At 42.9% G+C, this 18,016-nt stretch overlaps 1 protein-coding gene across 2 annotated transcripts in view; it reads left to right on the forward strand.

Moving 5' to 3' along the window:
• The window catches only part of ATP8A2 (ATPase phospholipid transporting 8A2), a 1,045,467-nt gene that overhangs the window by 360,544 nt on the left and 666,907 nt on the right, over positions 1 to 18,016 (forward strand). For both annotated transcript variants that reach the window (XM_073613412.1, XM_073613413.1), the window contains exon 21: positions 7,564 to 7,648. In XM_073613412.1, the coding sequence (XP_073469513.1) occupies positions 7,564 to 7,648 (85 nt within the window). The remainder of the gene's footprint in view (positions 1 to 7,563; positions 7,649 to 18,016) is intronic.

Consider the following 18,016-nt stretch of genomic DNA (forward strand, 5'->3'; position numbering starts at 1 on the left):
CCAGAGCATCCAACCAAACAGAGCTTGCTTACTCAGATGCTCCCCTGGCTGTACTATCCAGGGACAAAATCATCATCACTTCTGGTTTCATTCAGTGCAGAGAAAATTGAAGGACAGATGTCTCTGTTTAACCCCACTCACCATCCTTATGCAGCTAGATGTGGTCACAAGCTCCCAAGAGCGGGAGAGTCCAGCAACCACGTGTACATCCAAAGCACGCATCTATCAGCCACGTACACACCAATATGGTAACAAGTCGTTTTTTCTTTCAATTTCAAGTTAACTTTAACTTTTATTAATCTGCATGAATAAATTCCTGACATGTCACAATATAGAGCAGCAGTATCATTTTCAAAAAACTTTGATTGTTATTATTAATAAGGCGTTTTTTGAACCCTAGTCTAGGACACTAAAAATAATGGATGGACCCTCTGCATACTGCTATACCCTTGTCTGTTTCCATCCGACTGTCATTCAATCCAATTCGCTAGATGGATGGGGTACAACAGATCCCTATCTGTCTGTTTTCAGTGACCCAAAATGAACAGGATGCAGGCTGGTGTAAATGGACACATTTCTGTTTACATCCACCTCCAATGGGTGGTCCTCTGGTGTGAAAGGGGCCTTACTTGCACATTACTTAGCACGCATGAACTTAAAGATTCTAGGTCTTTAACAGTTGGAAACCTCATAAGTGCTAGTTACTGCTCAGTTTTCCCAGCTTACTGGCATGAAGTGTAGGTGTATGTACCATACTGTAATGTTGACCAGACTGTGAAAAGAATAAAAAAGGTTTTGAGTCAACAAAATGAGATCTGCTACCACCCACCATTCCCGGTCAGAGGTCTGCATGTCCACCGTTACTGTGAATGAATTTACTATGTGAATGGTAACTAAATAAGGTAAATAGCTGGAACAAGTGAGTTTTTATTCTACACTGATAAGGATGAGCATAATTTATTCTGCTCCACTTCATTGAGATCACATAACAACGATAAAACATCTTTATAGGAAACCACCCTGCATGGATTATTATTACTGGTGATTTATACATGGGATTTATCCTGTGTGTCACAATGACTTATAGCTGCTTTAGGCTTGATACAAACCAGAGGCAACGTACCAAAGAAACTCTTTTGTCTTTGTTTTAATTTGTCTGCAAGAAGAAGATAAAGATCCTATTTCCATTATGCATGTTACACTTATGTATATATCAAACCCAGCAGGGCATTTTCCCAGCCATGCCCTTCTAGAGCCATGTACATAATGCCTTGTTCATACACAATCTTCCAACATTCCACAACTTTTACTGATTGCCTTCTCTGCTTATTAGAAACTAACTCTGTGACATTTCCATGATTTAACGGTGGATTGTTAACTAAACTGATTTGTGTTTGATTAGCGAGATACATGTAACTCCATTAAAAAGATGATAAAAATGCAATTTTTAAATGTAGAACTGGGGTCGCTGACCCAGGCATGATTTAAAAATACTCCAGCCTTTATTGCTGCTTTCAATTATTCCCTGTGTGCTGATATGTTTAAAATCTGAGCTCGAAGCAAACAGCTAAGTGAACAGTTGCAATATACTGTATATAAGTAGATATTTTTGTCTGCCACGATATTGGTATATTTGTTTGGTTAGTCTTGGGATCTGTGCATTCCTGAAAAATGTTATAGCCACAGCCTGGTCATCACTCTACACAAAGCTCTATACGAGTGAAACTTGTCAGATAAAGGAGTCTAAGCGAATTATGTATGAACTCGTACTTCAATAAAAGTTTATGCTGGGATTACTTCCTTGGTGCGGCCTTTATTATTATATACAAGGATTACTAATTTGTGGTTGGCATGAGCCCAAGAAGAGGTCCAGCTCCAGAGATTAGGGTCGCCATGCAGACAGCGGACCTGGCCCTTATTTTGATTTGTGCTGCGGTCGTTTGCACTTCTTTTCCCAACCTCGGTAGGTTGTTGGCTTGAGAGCATTGTTCAGAGCAGTAGAGTATGTTGGCTTAAGCTGGCCATACATTATACACTTTACTTATTCAATTTCCTTTACATTTACTTTTAACTATATAGTGCAAGGTCTTGCCAGCCATGTGTTATCCCTCCCACTCCCAGCATGCCTAACAGTCCTAGGAGGGCAGACATCCTTTCCCTTCTGGGCAAAGTTCCCCCCTTAAAGTCTTCTTTTTTTTTTTTTATGTAGGAGTGGCTGAGCTGAATAATCTAATCCTTGATCCCACCTTGGACCACGCTGGAGTAAAGATTGCAGGGCTACCCTGGAATGTGCCATTGGGCACTGGGTTCTGCCATTTGCGCTATCCTGTCTTTCTGATACTGTATTAGGTAGCCGCAAAGCACTTTCCAGGTAAAGAGTCATAGCACTATCTTTGGTGTGCCCAGTCTCACTTGATGCCTTTTGGTATGCCATGTGGATCTGAATATTGAGAGATAATACATTTTGGTATTTTACCAATTGCCATTATGTCCCTATTCTGTCCATTTAGTCAATTGTTATCTATTGTGCTTCTTTAGCAGTCCCTGAAAAGTCAGATCATAATGGCACAAAGTTCATATATATCAAAGGAGACTATATGGGAAAAGTGGTAGCCAATCTTTCAGCACCTTATATGGATCAGGAAGAACCCAGCTAGTGCAGATAGTGGAAGTACAACAGAAGGGCGCCCTTCTGTTTTACTTCCCTGGAAAGGGTTATTGGACTGAAAAATTATTGCTGCACCACCAGTTGAAAAGTAGCGCATGCGCTCTGTTCCGCTCGCTTTTCTTCACTGTGAGGTAGCTTCTTTGCATCATTGCTTCTATCTACTAAAGACATCCTTCACACCAAGGTTGGTCCTTGCTGCTTTCTACAGTAATCTGTCCACCTCTGGCCATGAAACCCTTCCTGCTTATGTGGCTGGTTGTGAGTAAACTGAAGTACTATTATGATGTTCCTGTTTAAATTATACAATATGTTGGATCACAAGCACAGAAGGAGCAGTTTCTTCATATCAGGTCAGTCTGGCTCACAATCCAATAACCGTTCTTGGGCCGCTAGCAGTGTCCTTCATAAATAACCTGACACCGACAGTCTGGATCATTGTCTTCTAACTTGGGTCAGCTCACTTGACTCACTCTTCTATATCTCCATCAGATGTGTGTCTCCTTCTCTGCTTTATCTAGGAAAGAGTTCTTTGCAGCCAGGAGAGATTTTTTGGATTGAGTTGCTAATATAACGGCTGAACTGTAAGTGTTCTTTCACACCTTCCTTGTCAGACATATCTGCAGCTGTATCAACTTCAGTACCTTCTGCTGCATAAGTTCTCTCTTAATTGGGAACTCACAGATACTTAACCTCATTTGGCTGAATTAACTCGCTTAATGAGCCCATATTAGCTCTTACTGATATTTGGTATAAGTCACATTTAAAATGGGACAGACAGTGACATCAACTAGTGTGGTTACCAGTGTGGACTATCTTAAAAGGTCCTTATCCTGTCAAAATGTTTCCAGTTATTATTATTATTATTATTATTATTATTATTATATAGGATTTACGGTATATAGCGCCAACAGCACTTTACAACATGAGGGCAAACAGTACAGTTATGGCCTGTACACACAATAGAATTTTCCGATGGAAAATGTGTGATAGGACCTTGTTGTCAGAAATTCCGACCGTGTGTAGGCTCCATCACACTTTTTCCATAGGAATTTCTGACACACAAAGTTTGAGAGCTTGCTATAAAATTTTCCGACAACAAAATCCGTTGTCGGAAATTCCGATCGTGTGTACACAAATCCGACGCACAAAGTGCCACGCATGTTTCAGAATAAATTAAGAGATGAAAGCTACTGCCCCGTTTATACTCCCGACGTACGTGTTTTACGTCACCGTGTTCAGAACGATCAGATTTTCCGACAGCTTTGTGTGACCGTGTGTATGCAAGACAAGTTTGAGCCAACATCCGTCGGAAAAAATCCATGGATTTTGTTGTCGGAATGTCCGATCAATGTCCGACCGTGTGTACAGGGCATTACAATACAATTCAATACAAGAGGAATCAGAGGGCCCCGCTCATTAAAGCTTTCAATCTAGTTCACTCATTACTTCAATGTGTTCTCTACATTCAAACGTTATGCTGATCAATATCCATTTGATAGAGATTTTATTCAAAAGTTGCCTGTACCCATTGTGGATCTGATGATATCTAAAACACTGACAGTATACAATCTGCTATAGCATATATATAGGTCTGTCAGACCTTAGTGGAATAGATTTAGCTTATGGCCAATGACCCAACTGCAGTCTTAACTAAGCATTTAATCATGGAGCACTTGGACAGATCCTCCTCAGCACGAAGGAATGCTCCCACTTTCCAAATGTTGGCCTTTGTGGCACCAGAGCCGAAAGCATCCCAGATGCCTGGAGAAGAGTCGTATTGTCTATGGACTACAAGCTAGAGTTCAGTTCTTTCCCTCTACCTGATTCATGTCATCTAACTTTCCTGTGTCTTTGCTCAGACTAGCAAACCTCAATGCAGCTCATGCAGATCTTTTAAACCAAGGAGACATTGCCATGGTTCCCTTACCAGGTTTCAGGGGTTTCACTCTGATGTTTTTACCATTTCAAAAGGGGGCATTTGTCCCATCTTTAACCTGAAGGCTCTAAATGTCTTCATTCAAACTCAAAAGTTCCACATGGAATCCACCAAGTCTGACAAGCCCCCCTCCATCAAGAAAAATTTCTAGGCTTGGTGTACATCAAGGACGTGTACTTGCAAACCCTCATTCTTCCAGCGCATCATCGCTACCTTTGTTTTGCAATGGGCACTCAGCACTATCAGTTTAAATTCCATCCCTTTGACCTATTGTCCACACTATGTGTGTTCTAGCCCTGTGCTTACCCTACTTTAGTCTCATGGTATTCCAATTGTGATATACTTAGACGATCTTTTATTATGGGAACAGTCAGCTTAAACTTTGACCGTCAATGTACTGCAGACAGTCCAGACACTAAAAAGGTTTAGTTGGATCCTAAAGAAATCAGCATGGCACATTGCTTGGAGAAGTTGGAGTGGCTCTGGGCCTTATTCTAGACACAGCTCAGGTGAAAGTTTGTTCTTCATAAAAAGCATTTGCTACTCTGCTCCCAGGTTTGGACTCTACAGTGTAGGATCTGACAAACTCTGAGATTCTGCATGAGAGTTCTTCGGTTGATGGTAGCCTTCGTTGAGGCAATCCCATTTTCTCCATTCGACTGCAGACCCCTTCAACACAACAATCTGTTGTCATGGGACTAATCAGTTAGTTGTCTATAGGCAAACCAATTAAACTTACAGAGAAAACCATGTTGTTTCTGCCCTGGTGGCTCAATAATCCAGTTTTGGAGTGAGGAAAATCCTTCCTCCCACCGTCATTGAAGGAAATATACCTCCTGTAAGGTCTGACATGGAAGGCTTACTTTTATACAAAGAATATTTCACCTTTTTACAACCCAGTTTGGAGTAACATTAGGCCTTGAGTATCATCAAGCGTCTAATCTCAGCACTTCTCATTATCTCAGAATCTCTTAACAGAAACCCCTGGCCTTCCATTCTTTGGTCAAGACTTTTGTACAAGGTGCCTTTCATTTGGCTCCTCCTGCCCAACCGACTCTGACTCCAGGGATCTAAATTTGGTTTTGCTTGGTTCTTTTCAAAGACCGCCGTTAAAACCTATCAGGGATATTTTCCTTTCCACTCTCACTCACAAGGTTCTGTTCCTTGTCACCATCACCTCTGATGATGGTGATGAACCGGCAGCCTTTTCTTATATGGATCTCTTGCTAGCTTTACACAAGGATGTGGTAATATTGGGGTCTAGAGCCTCCAAAAAAGCAGGTCTGTTTCTTTTTTTTGTTTTTTTTAACTACATTATCTGTAGCTTTATTTCTGGTGCGTGTTCATTGCATTGAGTGGCAGTTTATCCACATACTGGAAGATTTGGCATCAATTTTGATTCTGGACTTTATTTTTAAAGGACTATTTTTTCTGCACATATTTGTATTTTTCTGCACTCATGCATTTATAAGTTGTTTTTACTTTAATATTTTTATGTCATATGAAGTATGGTTATATTGAATGCTTTTACTGTCAGGAGCTGCAATTACTTATTTTATGTTGTCACTGTGGGATCTGTATGCCAATCCCTTTTTTTTGCTAGCAACCAGATCACACCATAGCGTGCTGGAGATTTTTTAATTATTATAATTGCAATCAATGTATGGGCAGGTTGGTTGTACAGAAGTTGATCTGCCAATCAACTTCTGTACAACCACTCTGTCCGTTTTTCACAGTTGATCAGCGCAGCTATAGCCAACAGCACTGATCAGTGTTTTTTGACAGCAGGGAAGCCTCCCCACTGTCAGAATACAATAACTCAGCAGGAAGGATTCAACCATCCAAGGCAAGTGTGGGGATGGGGGAATCGGAATATTTTTTATTGTTCAACCTAATAGTTGAACGAAAAAAAAAAAAATGGCTAATGTATGGGCTGCCTGAATCAGAGCTTAAGGAAGTGTTCCACCTTTCTCTGCAGCAGTAGATCACTGTTATAGTGATCTTTTGCTGGTTGATTACAGCCATAAGTAAATCACAATCAGTGATCTGTAGCTACAAAGCAGCATAGGGGAGCAGGATCTGGTCTCCACTGGCCAGGTCCATACCCCTCCCATGAAGACAAACAAAATGTAAAAAAGTGCTTAAAAAATGAATATTATTTATGATCAATCACTGATGATCATCATTACATTTGTGTTTGACTGCATGAGCAATAAGTTATTATATTCTAGCAATTTACAAAAGCCTTTTTTTCTGTGTGGCAATGAAAGGGGAATAAAGTTCTCCTCAAGTAAAATGCAAATTTTCACTTTGAGCTCTACCATTCCACTATGTTACATAAAAATCTCACTTATGTAAAATCTTTTTAATCAGCAGACTTTGGCTGTGATATTTTGGGAGAAATTCTGGGGCTGTGCAAATTAAAGGATTTTTTTCTTTCTAATTTAAAACCTAGGTAAAAAAATATAACATTCAAAGGCTCAAAGGGGTGTAGAAAAAAGCATAGTGGTAATGTAATTTCAAAAGTTGTTTCTGATGATTTTACATTTTCAGCTTTTATTAATATAATTAAAACTAACCTGGTAACTCTGCCATTAAAATCCTTGTTCAGGCTGTTCTTATTATTGGGTTTTAATGGTCTGACAGCTGTGCTCCTATGTTGTCACCCTATCACATACCCCACTTGTTGAGACAACTAGCATCTGTGCCAATGCACATTACACAACCCATTGCCAGTGATGAATCCCTAGCAATCTGTACACATGCATTTGTATGTAGTAACAATTGACTACTCAAATTTGGAACATTAGCGATCGCATACGATTAATTGCAGTATGGAGGATCATGACTTTATAGTCACATTGGCACCATCCATGATCACCAATGTGCACCCAGCCTTATGATGTTAATCTTTTTTTTTTTTTTTTTTTTTTTCATTCATTTTTGTTGTCTTTCAAAGGATAATGTTATATTCGAGAGGCTGTCAAGAGAATCCCAATACATGGAACAGACTTTAAACCACCTGGAACAGTTTGCTTCTGAAGGTAAAACATATTGCAGTGGTAATGATTACAATTATTATTAGTAATATATCATTTGACCTTGTCCTTTGCTGTCTTGTGCTCTCTGTTTCCCAGAAATGTAAATTGTAATGATAAAAAGTTTAATTTTAACTGAAAACATGAACTTCTTCCCGGTTTCACGGATGTTTTGTAATTCTTAAAGGGAGTGTTTAGTATACATTTCTGTATTTCTTTTTTTTTTTTTTTAATTGGGTTTCAGGACTACAATTTTTATAATATTTTTGTTCATGCCTTAGGAAGATAGACTTTTATGGGGTTTTGTCCTGAGAGTTCTATAGGACTGTAATGCACAGGCATGGCCAAGACAAGAACACCAGTGTGCTGCGGTTTGGCCGCAGTGCAATTGTATTACGGTTTTCCAGCGGTTTTAGGTGCGCTCCCATTTACTTATATTAGACTGTGTATTTTCTGAAAGTGCACCAAAGATGCCTCATACAAGACTTTGATGAAAATGCATGGTGTAATAAAAGTCAGTGGGAGCACACCACCCTAAAAAACACTAAAATCATGGGTTTAGAGCTTTTCACTGATGTTCAATACTAATGGTACCCTAGGTTTTAAGGGCATTTATATTTTCTACGTGGAAAGGCAGTTTCTCTCCTAAACGGGGTCCTCCATATCATAGAACTGGTGTGAGCCGACCTACACCAACTACCTGGACACTCTCGAAATAATGGGCAGTCCAACTTTGTTACTTGTTGCCTTATGCGTACCAATGTTTCTGTGTTGCTGTGTATGTAACATTAGCAAACTACTATTGTTGATATATTTTGTATTCCTTCTGATATCTTGGAAAGAAAAAAAAACAATAAAAATGACTGAAACAGATAAAGGACAAGTGCATTTTGGCCCAAACAGCACATTTTCTTTAAATATTGATATTTCATATTCACCACTTGCAGCCAGCAAATGAAGCTCAATGTTACTTTACCTTTTTACCAGCCTGATTTTACGTATTTTCTCTGAATAGAATTGGTTGTTAACTGTCATACACAGGAGCTCAAATTCTACACGAAACTGAATGAGCCACAGGAGGGGCATACTCTTAGCTCAATAGTCTGAACATAACCCTTCTCTGGATTTCCATTTAGCAATACAGGTAGTAATCAGCTAGTGGTGGTTTTTCTCCCTAGAAATCCAAAAAATGGTCTGCAAAATTTGTGGCTTGGGTGTATCCAAAATTTTTATTTGTGAAGTAGAAGTTTATACAATGTGTGCATAGAATGCACAAGGTAAAAAAACAATTAGACTTTAGAACCACTTTTAGGCTCCTTAAAGCGGGAGTCCCGCGAAAAATTTTTTTTAGATGTCAGCAGCTGCAAATACTGCAGCTGCTGACTTTTAAAATAAGGTCACTCACCTGTCCCAGGGTCCAGCGATGTCGGCACCCGAGACCGAACCATCCCTCGATCCTCGGGTGCTGCCGCGTCCATTCTCAGTGAGGGAACCAGGAAGTGAAGCGTTGCGGCTTCACTTCCCGATTCCCTACTACACATGCACGAGTTGCGCTGCGCTTTCTTAATGGTCCCCGCTATCTCCTGGGACCTGTGTCTTTCTCAGGAGACAGCGGGGGAGTGCGGGAGGGGGCGTGACTCCCATGGGAGTCTATTCCCGGAAGTGGGTGCAGATACCTGTCTTAGACAGGTATCTGCACCCCCCTCCGCCCTGAAAGGTGCCAACTGTGACACCGGAGGGGGGGAGGAATCCGATGAGCGGAAGTTCCACTTTTGGGTGGAACTCCGCTTTAAGATAATACAGGACAGCTCAAATTTCTGACAAGTCCAATAAACAATTGTTTGCATTTATCAAACAGATGTAACAATACACTTTCTAATTATATTTTTTAAAAAGCAAAAGGCAGCAAAAGAAAATAAGAGAAGTTAAAGTTTAATTTAACCCAAATAATTAAACTCTGTCATTACATGCTATATATAAGTCCTGTATATTAATAATAATATTACATTACGTTCATACTCACTTTGCTACTACTTTTCTGTAGATTGCAAAAATCATGCTTGACAATGCTGTTCACTGTCCCTCCCTCATTGTCTGTGTCTCCTCCGCTGCAGCCTGAGCTTGAGTAAACCAGCTGTTGCCACATCTACTGAGCATGCTCCAGTTTCATTTCACTTCTAAGCTGTTCATTTCCTTTTTTTTCTTATCTGTGCAGCCCACATAACTAAAGAAAGAATCACACATGTGGGTGTATACACAGTTGTAAATGACAGTCCTCTCCTTCCCTCCTCCTCCATGTTCTTGTGTTCCTAAACAAAATGGGGGCAGGATATAAGATGGCGATTGATGGAGGTGTTACCTCCTTGTTAGTCCCAGCACATACACACCATAGACACAGGCTGGAGGGGCGTGACACAGCCTGTGACTTGCAGAACCTCCTCCAGATATCTTTACAGTGTGAACAAAGTGAAATCTATTGTCAGTCGTTACACTCTGCCTACACCATGTTATTGCAAAAAAAATAAACATTTGCTTTGAAATATAGATTTGTGGCTGGGTTCACACTGGTATGACATGACTGTTGTACTAATGTCATCCTACTTTGCCCTGTGACATTGGTCCTACGTCAGTCCTACTTTGGTGCTAATTACACCCCACTTGAATGAACAAGATAAGATTTTGCTCTAACTTTGAGATAGTCTGACTTGTCCTTTGACCAATCAAAACAATCCCAGTGTGACATAAATTCCTTTTACTGCTGCTGTAATCACCATGTCGGATGTCACACATCGGATGGTGTCAAGGATGCCATATACAGGCATCCAGCACGGGTTATCGGATCCGTAGGCTGCACCATAAAGGAATCAGGAAACAGGTGGATAATTGAAATAAACGTATGTATTAAGGATAAAGATACACTAAACAACCAACACCAATAAACCATCAACAAAGTAAAAAAGCACAAGAACATGGAACCCCTAAACACATCTAACTAACTAGCTAAGTATACACAAATGCAAGGAACAAACAGGAATAACAGATAAAGGGGGGCTGGAAACAGGTACCAGGGAACAAGTCTCAGGGTCAGGATTCGGAATACAGGGTCCAGGACAGAAGACAAATACAGGTCAGGATTTCAGGATACAGGGTCCAGGACAGCAGACAGGTACGGGTCAGGCTTAGGCAGGAATCAGGCTTTCAGGGGGAATTCTGAAGCACTGAGCCTTGGTGAAGGGCGGGCTTATATAGTCCAGCAGTCCCACATCAGGTGCGGCTTGATTGTCAGTTAGTATCTCGGCTGGGAGACACCTGCTGGTGGCCACCAGAATTACACCATTTGGTGCTGAACACAACAGTGCCACCAGCAGGTGAACCAAGCAATGACACGGTTCCTGACAGTCCCCCCCCCCCTTAAAGAGTGGTCTCCAGATGCTCCATTTTGCCCTTGATTTGACAGTCCGTGTGGGTACGGAAAAGCCCTGAAAAGTTTCCCCACCAAGTCTGCGGACTTCGCACTTTTCAGGCCAGAGTCTTTTAACTCACTGGGAGGCGTGCCACCCGAGTCTGAAAATGGGACATGCGCCCCACCATCAGGGTCAGGAAGTTAGGATCCGGAAATGAAAATTAGAAGGGCAACGGGCATGAACCCATCGGAGGCAGACCACACAGGGGCATCACAGTCAGGCTGAGCCTCAAGGTAATAATTAAGTACAGGTTGGATGTGTGAAACGTGTCTACGTGACTAAAAATCTGGTGTCCCTGGTGTATCCTGGTGATTTTTAATAAAGGCACTTTGTTTTGGAATCTTTGAATGTGTGGCCATTTTTCTTTTTCCAAGTATTCCACGGAGGCGGGCTGGGGCTAGCACTCCTACTTGGTTCCATTTGGGTCATTGCACACACCTGGAGCGGTGGATACCTTCTTCCTAGGCTGAGCCTCAAGCAGGCAAGAAACAGCAGCAAGCTGGGCATCAGGCACCGCTTTATCAGGCACCGTATCAGCAGGCTGGGTAACGGGCACCAGTTCAGTAGGCTGGGTAATGGGCCCTGGATCATCAGACTGGGCAGCAGGCTCTGGGTCATCAGGCTGGGCAGCAGGCTCTGGATCATCAGGCTGGGCAGCAAGCTCTGGGTCATCAGGTTGGGCAGCAAGCTCTGGGTCATCAGGCTGGGCAGCAGGCTCCGGGTCATCAGGCTGGGCAGCAGGCAGAGGCACATCAAGCTGGGCAGCGGGCAGAGGCACAACAAGCTGGGCAGCGGGCAGAGGCACATCAAGCTGGGCAGCAAGCAGAGGCACATCAAGCTGGGCTAGCGGGCAGAGGCACATCAAGCTGGGCTAGCGGGCAGGGGCACATCAAGCTGCGCTAGTGGGCAGAGGCACATCAAGCTGGGCAGCGGGCAGAGGTACATCAAGCTGGGCAGCGGGCAGAGGCACATCAAGCTGGGCAGTGGGAAAGGAACCACCAGGCAGGGCATCAGGAACAGGACCACCAGGAACAGGATTGTCAGGCTGGGTATCAGGTACTGGATCAACAAGCAGATCATTGGGCATCGGATCATCAAGCTGGACATCGGGCACCGGAAAGACAGGTTGGACAGCGGGGACCAGAACAGGCTGGACAGCGGGCACCAGAGCATCAGGCTGGACAGCGGGCATCGGAACATCAGGCTGGAAGGCGGATACTAGATCATTAAACTGGACAGCAAGCACCGGAACATAAAGCTGGAAAGTGGGCACCGGAACATCAGACTGAAAAGTGGGCACTGGAACATCAGACTGAAAAGCGGGCACCGGAACAGGCTGGACAGCAGGCAGAGGCACCAGAACATCAGACTATACACCACCACAATAGATTTGAAATGAAACAAACATAATGTGCTTTAACTGCAGACTTTCAGCTTTAATTTGAGGGTATTTACATCCAAATCAGGTGAACGGTGTAGGAATTACAACAGTTTGTATATGTGTCTCCCACTTTTTAAGGGACCAAAAGTAATGGGACAGATTAACAATCATCCATCAAACATTCACTTTTTAATACTTGGTTGCAAATCCTTTGCAGTCAATTACAGCCTGAAGTCTGGAACGCATAGACATCACCAGACGCTGGGTTTCATCCCTAGTGATGTTCTGCCAGGCCTCTACTGCAACTGTCTCCAGTTCCTGCTTGTTCTTGGGGCATTTTCCCTTCAGTTTTGTCTTCAGCAAGTGAAATGCTTGCTCAATCGGATTCAGGTCAGGTGATTGACTTGGCCATTGCATAAAATTCCACTTCTTTCCTTTAGAAAACTCTTTGGTTGCTTTCGCAGTATGCTTCGGGTCATTGTCCATCTGCACTGTGAAGCGCCGTCCAATGAGTTCTGAAGCATTTTGCTGAATATGAGCAGATAATATTGCCCGAAACACTTCACAATTCATCCTGCTGCTTTTATCAGCAGTCACATCATCAATAAATACAAGAGAACCAGTTCCATTGGCAGTCATACATGCCCACGCCATGACACTACCACCACCATGCTTCACTTATGAGGTGGTATGCTTTGGATCATGAGCAGTTTCCTTTCCTTCTCCATACTCTTCTCTTCCCATCACTCTGGTACAAGTTGATCTTGGTCTCATCTGTCCACAGGATGTTGCTCCAGAACTGTGAAGGCTTTTTTAGATGTTGTTTGGCAAACTAATCTGGCCTTCCTGTTTTTGAGGCTCACCAATGGTTTACATCTTGTGGTGATCCCCCTGTATTCACTCTGGTGAAGTCTTCTCTTGATTATTGACTTTGACACACATACACCTACCTCCTGGAGAGTGTTCTTGATCTGGCCAACTGTTGTGAAGGGTGTTTTCTTCACCAGGGAAAGAATTGTTTGGTCATCCACCACAGTTGTTTTCCGTGGTCTTCCGCGTCTTTTAGTGTTGCTGAGCTCACTGGTGCGTTCTTTCTTTTTAAGGATGTTCTAAACAGTTGATTTGGCCACACCTAATGTTTTTGCTATCTCTCCGATGGGCTTGTTTTGTTTTTTCAGCCTAATGATGGCTTGCTTCACTAATAGTGACAGCTCTTTGGATCTCATATTGAGAGTTGACAGCAACAGATTCCAAATGCAAATAGCACACTTGAAATGAACTCTGGACCTTTTATCTTCTCCTAGTAAATGGGATAATGAGGAAATAACACACACCTGGCCATGGAACAGCTGAGCAGCCAATTGTCCCCTTACTTTTGGTCCCTTAAAAAGTGGGAGGCACATATACAAACTGTATATTGTATTGATGTATGTATGATGAATACCCTTAAATTAAAGCTGAAAGTCTGCAATTAAAGCACATTTTGTTCGTTTCATTTCAAATCCATTGTGGTGTTGTATAGAGCCAAAAAGATTAGAATTGTGTCGATGTCCCAATATTTATAGACCTGTCTGTATCTAGCCACAGAAATTAGTGGTTGGGAGCTGACAGAGGTTGAGTACAACAAACTTGACCAGGCCTGTAATAATGATTGCACAAAATCTGATTTGCACACTGCTTGTCTCACCAGAGACTGCACTGAATCAATACATTGTTGAGGACAAGCTGAGTATTGCTCAAAGAAAAAGGCTGACTCATCCTCCAATAGCCAAACCAAAGACTCCACCTGAGCTGCACTAAAAGGGGACGTATAATCATCACCTCCACTAGAGCCATTAGCCAGGCCCAACTCTGCACAAATCAAAATGAGTGGCTGAACACCCTCAAACAGAAAACTGCCCCGATCAATGAAAACGTGAGCCCGATACACTCTAACAACTGCTCTCTTGTGTGCTCTCTCAACGTCTGATTGCAAAAATCTCTGTCATCTGTTGCCAAGAGTGAAAAATACAAAATATCTTCCAGATGCATCTTGCAATAATTGAGCAAGTGCTCAGACCTAATTCCCAGGTGCAGCCAATCTGATTGTATAGCTTCAGAATTCTGTCAAGGATGCCATATACAAGCATCCAGCACGGGTGATCAGATCAGTAGGCTTCACCATAAAGGAATCAGGAAACAGGTGGATAAGTGAAATAAATGTATTTATTAAGGATAAAGACACACTAAACAACCAACACCAATAAACCATCAACAAACAAGTGAAAAAGCACAAGAACACGGAACCCCTAAACACACCAAATTAGCTAAGTATACACAAATGCAAGGAACAAACAGGAATAACAGATAAAGGGGGACTGGAAACAGGTACCAGGGAACAGGTCTCAGCGTCAGGATTCAGGAAACAGGGTCCAGGACAGAAGACAGGTACAGGTCAGGATTTCAGGATATAAGGTCCAGGACAGCAGACAGGTACGGGTCAGGCTCAGGCAGAAATCAGGCTTGCAGGGGGAATTCTGAAGCACTGAGCCTTAAAGGGCGGGCTTATAAAGTCCATGAGTCCCACATCAGGTGTGGCTTGATTGTCAGTTAGTATCTCGGCTGGTAGACCCTAGTTGGTGGCCATCAGAACTACACCCTTTGGTGCTGAACGCAACAGTGCCACCAGCAGGTGAACCAAGCAATGACAGATGGTTAGGACAAGGATCCGACTTTGATCCAACTTCAATGATATTCAATGAGCTGACGTAGGACCAAAGTTGGACCAAAGTAGTGCAGGAACCTTTTTCAAAGTTAGACCGACTTGTGTCGGACCAGTTAAGACAGCTCTCATAGGGAATCATTAATTTATACACGTCATGCGACATGTGCTCCCAGAGTCGGAGCGTATGTCGTACCAGTGTGGGCCCGGTCTGTAATAAGCTATAACACGTTTTGTTTCTATTAGTTATTTATTTTGATTCTCTGTTCAGAATGCCTTTTTTCATGTCATGTGACTGCACATCACCAGTCAGCGCTTTGCAATCACAGATTCATAGTCCAGATGTCCTCTGCTGCTATAAGGCATACATCAGCAGAGTACTAGAAACTCTTCCCTTAGATCTTTCCCTGAGGAAAGGAAAGACCTGGGAAATGTCATGTGACTGCTGAACAACAATGATTAAATCAAGTACTCCTTTTTATATTAAATTAAATATAGTGACATGAGCTTTATATATAAATAGAAGGGATAATGGCACTTAAAAATTGTATGTTTAGTATGACTTTTAGGCCTCATGCAACGGGGTGTTTTTACAGCTGCTTTTAGCCGCGTCAGACTTTTTATTTGCAGCTTAAAAACGCCTCTCTGTGTTATTCTATGTGTCCGTGCACACACTGGCTTTTAGGAGCTGTAAGCGGCATAGGCGTTTTCAAGCTGCAAAAAAACCCCAGGGCCAGCATGTGCTGAGGACCGGCATTACAGCTGTAAAAACGTCTGACCCTGCTAAAAGCTTAACACTGGATACAGCTGCGTTAAGCCACATCAAGCGTTTTTTTTTTTTGACATGTCAAAATCAATGGTTCCCTATGAGAGCGCATTGATTTGAATAGAAGTCATACCACAAGTCGGATCATGATGATCCGACTTGCGGTGCGGCTTGTACGCTGAGGATCTTGAAGGGGGACCCTCGCCAAAATGAAAAAAAAAAACCAGGCATGGGGTTCCCCCCAAGAGCATACTAGACCCTTTGGTCTGGTATGGATTTTAAGGGGAACCCCCACACCAAATAAATTGGCGTGGGGACCCCCATAAAAGATCCTCACTGGAGAAAGCAGCCCGGCGGGTCAGGAAAGGGGGGTAACGATGAGCGAGTGCCCCCCACTCCTGGACCATACCAAGCCACATGCCCTCAACATGGGAGGGTGGGTGCTTTGGGGCAGGGGGGCACTGCTCCCCCACCCCAAAGCACCTTGTCCCCATGTTGTCTTCCCGACAACCCAGGCCCTTGGTTGTTGGGGTCTGCGGGCGGGGGGGCTTAGTGGAATCTGGAAGCCCCCAGATCCCGGTCCCCCACTTTATGTGAATGAGAATGGGGTACATTGTACCCCTACCCATTCACCCAAAAAAAGTGTCAAAAAAAAAAACAGCACGCAGGTTTTTGACAGCATTACAGCGGGAGAGAGCGTCGGGTGAATATTGGAGGACGAACAGAGGAAGAAGACAGCAGGAGAAGAAAGCAGGGAGAGGAGAACTGGCAGCAGAAGAAGACATCAGCTGAGAGAGGAGAAGAACCGGAGGATGAAGACATCGCCGGAGGGAGAAGAGATTGGAAGGAGAAGAGACGCCGGAGCTGCTTTAATAAATTACTTTGTCAAAAACCTGTGTGCTCTTTTTATTTTTGACACTTTTTTTGGGTGAATGGGTAGTGGTACAATGTACCCCATTCTCATTCACATAGGGTGGGGGGTCAGGATCTGGGGGCCCCCTTGTTAAAGGTCTTTTCCTGACCTGCCGGGCTGCGTGCTCGAATACGGGTCTGGTATGGATTGGGGGGGGGGGGGCACACCATTTTTCTTGGCGTGGGGGTTCCCCTTAAAATTCATACCAGACTGCAGGGTCTGGTATGCTCTGGGGGGGAACCCCACGCCGTTCTCTTTTTTTCTTTTCATTTTGGCGAGGGTCCTCCAGAATCCTCAGAGTACAAGCCACACCGCAAGTCGGATCATCATGATCCGACTTGTGGTGCAACTTCTATTTAAATCAATGCGCTCTCATAGGGAACCATTGATTTTGAATAGAGGCAGAGAAACGCTGCTAAAAGCTAGCGTGGCTAAACGTGCATTAACGCCAATGCTACTAAAAGCACGTTTTTACAGCTGCTTTTTCTTGGTGTTGGTAGTGGCTTTGCAGTTTTTTTTTTCTAACGCCCCGTGTGCATTAGGCCTAAATGTTAAGTTAAATGGCTTTGCATATTTATTGCAAGTTATTAAGTGATATTTACCTCATCTAGAGACGTGAAGTAGACTGTATTGAAGCAAATGCGCCTCACATGCATTGGAATACACCAGCAGTCAGTCAGGTTCTGGTGCATTAAATTCCTGCAATGTGGACAGCGGGTTGTGATGAGGGAGTAGACCTGAATTGATGTGTATGCACAGTACATATCTCTCCTACATCTTGTCCTGTGATTATTCCAAGTCTAATGCATGTGGTAAGCAGACACATGGAAATTTGTGTTGGTGATAAGCAACAAATTATCTTCATCATAAATTTCATAGCTGATCACTTTTTGGATGAAAGCGCTCTGCTTGGGAATAAATTACATTTTTGTCAAGTCTGACATTTGTAAGTGGATTTAAATTATGGTGTGGTTGATAAATGGTGTTGAAGTTGAAGTATTTCTAACCATTCCCAACTTTAATATACTCAACTATAGTGTCAGCCAGGCTACAACTAAGAAAAACATTGGTTTGACAGTCTCACATTCACAGGCAGAATAGACAGACTACACATGCCAGCAAACCAAGAAAACCTGAGTGTGTGAACTT

This window comes from Aquarana catesbeiana, linkage group LG02 (genome assembly GCF_042186555.1).
Source record: "Aquarana catesbeiana isolate 2022-GZ linkage group LG02, ASM4218655v1, whole genome shotgun sequence".
Classification (NCBI taxonomy): domain Eukaryota; kingdom Metazoa; phylum Chordata; class Amphibia; order Anura; family Ranidae; genus Aquarana; species Aquarana catesbeiana.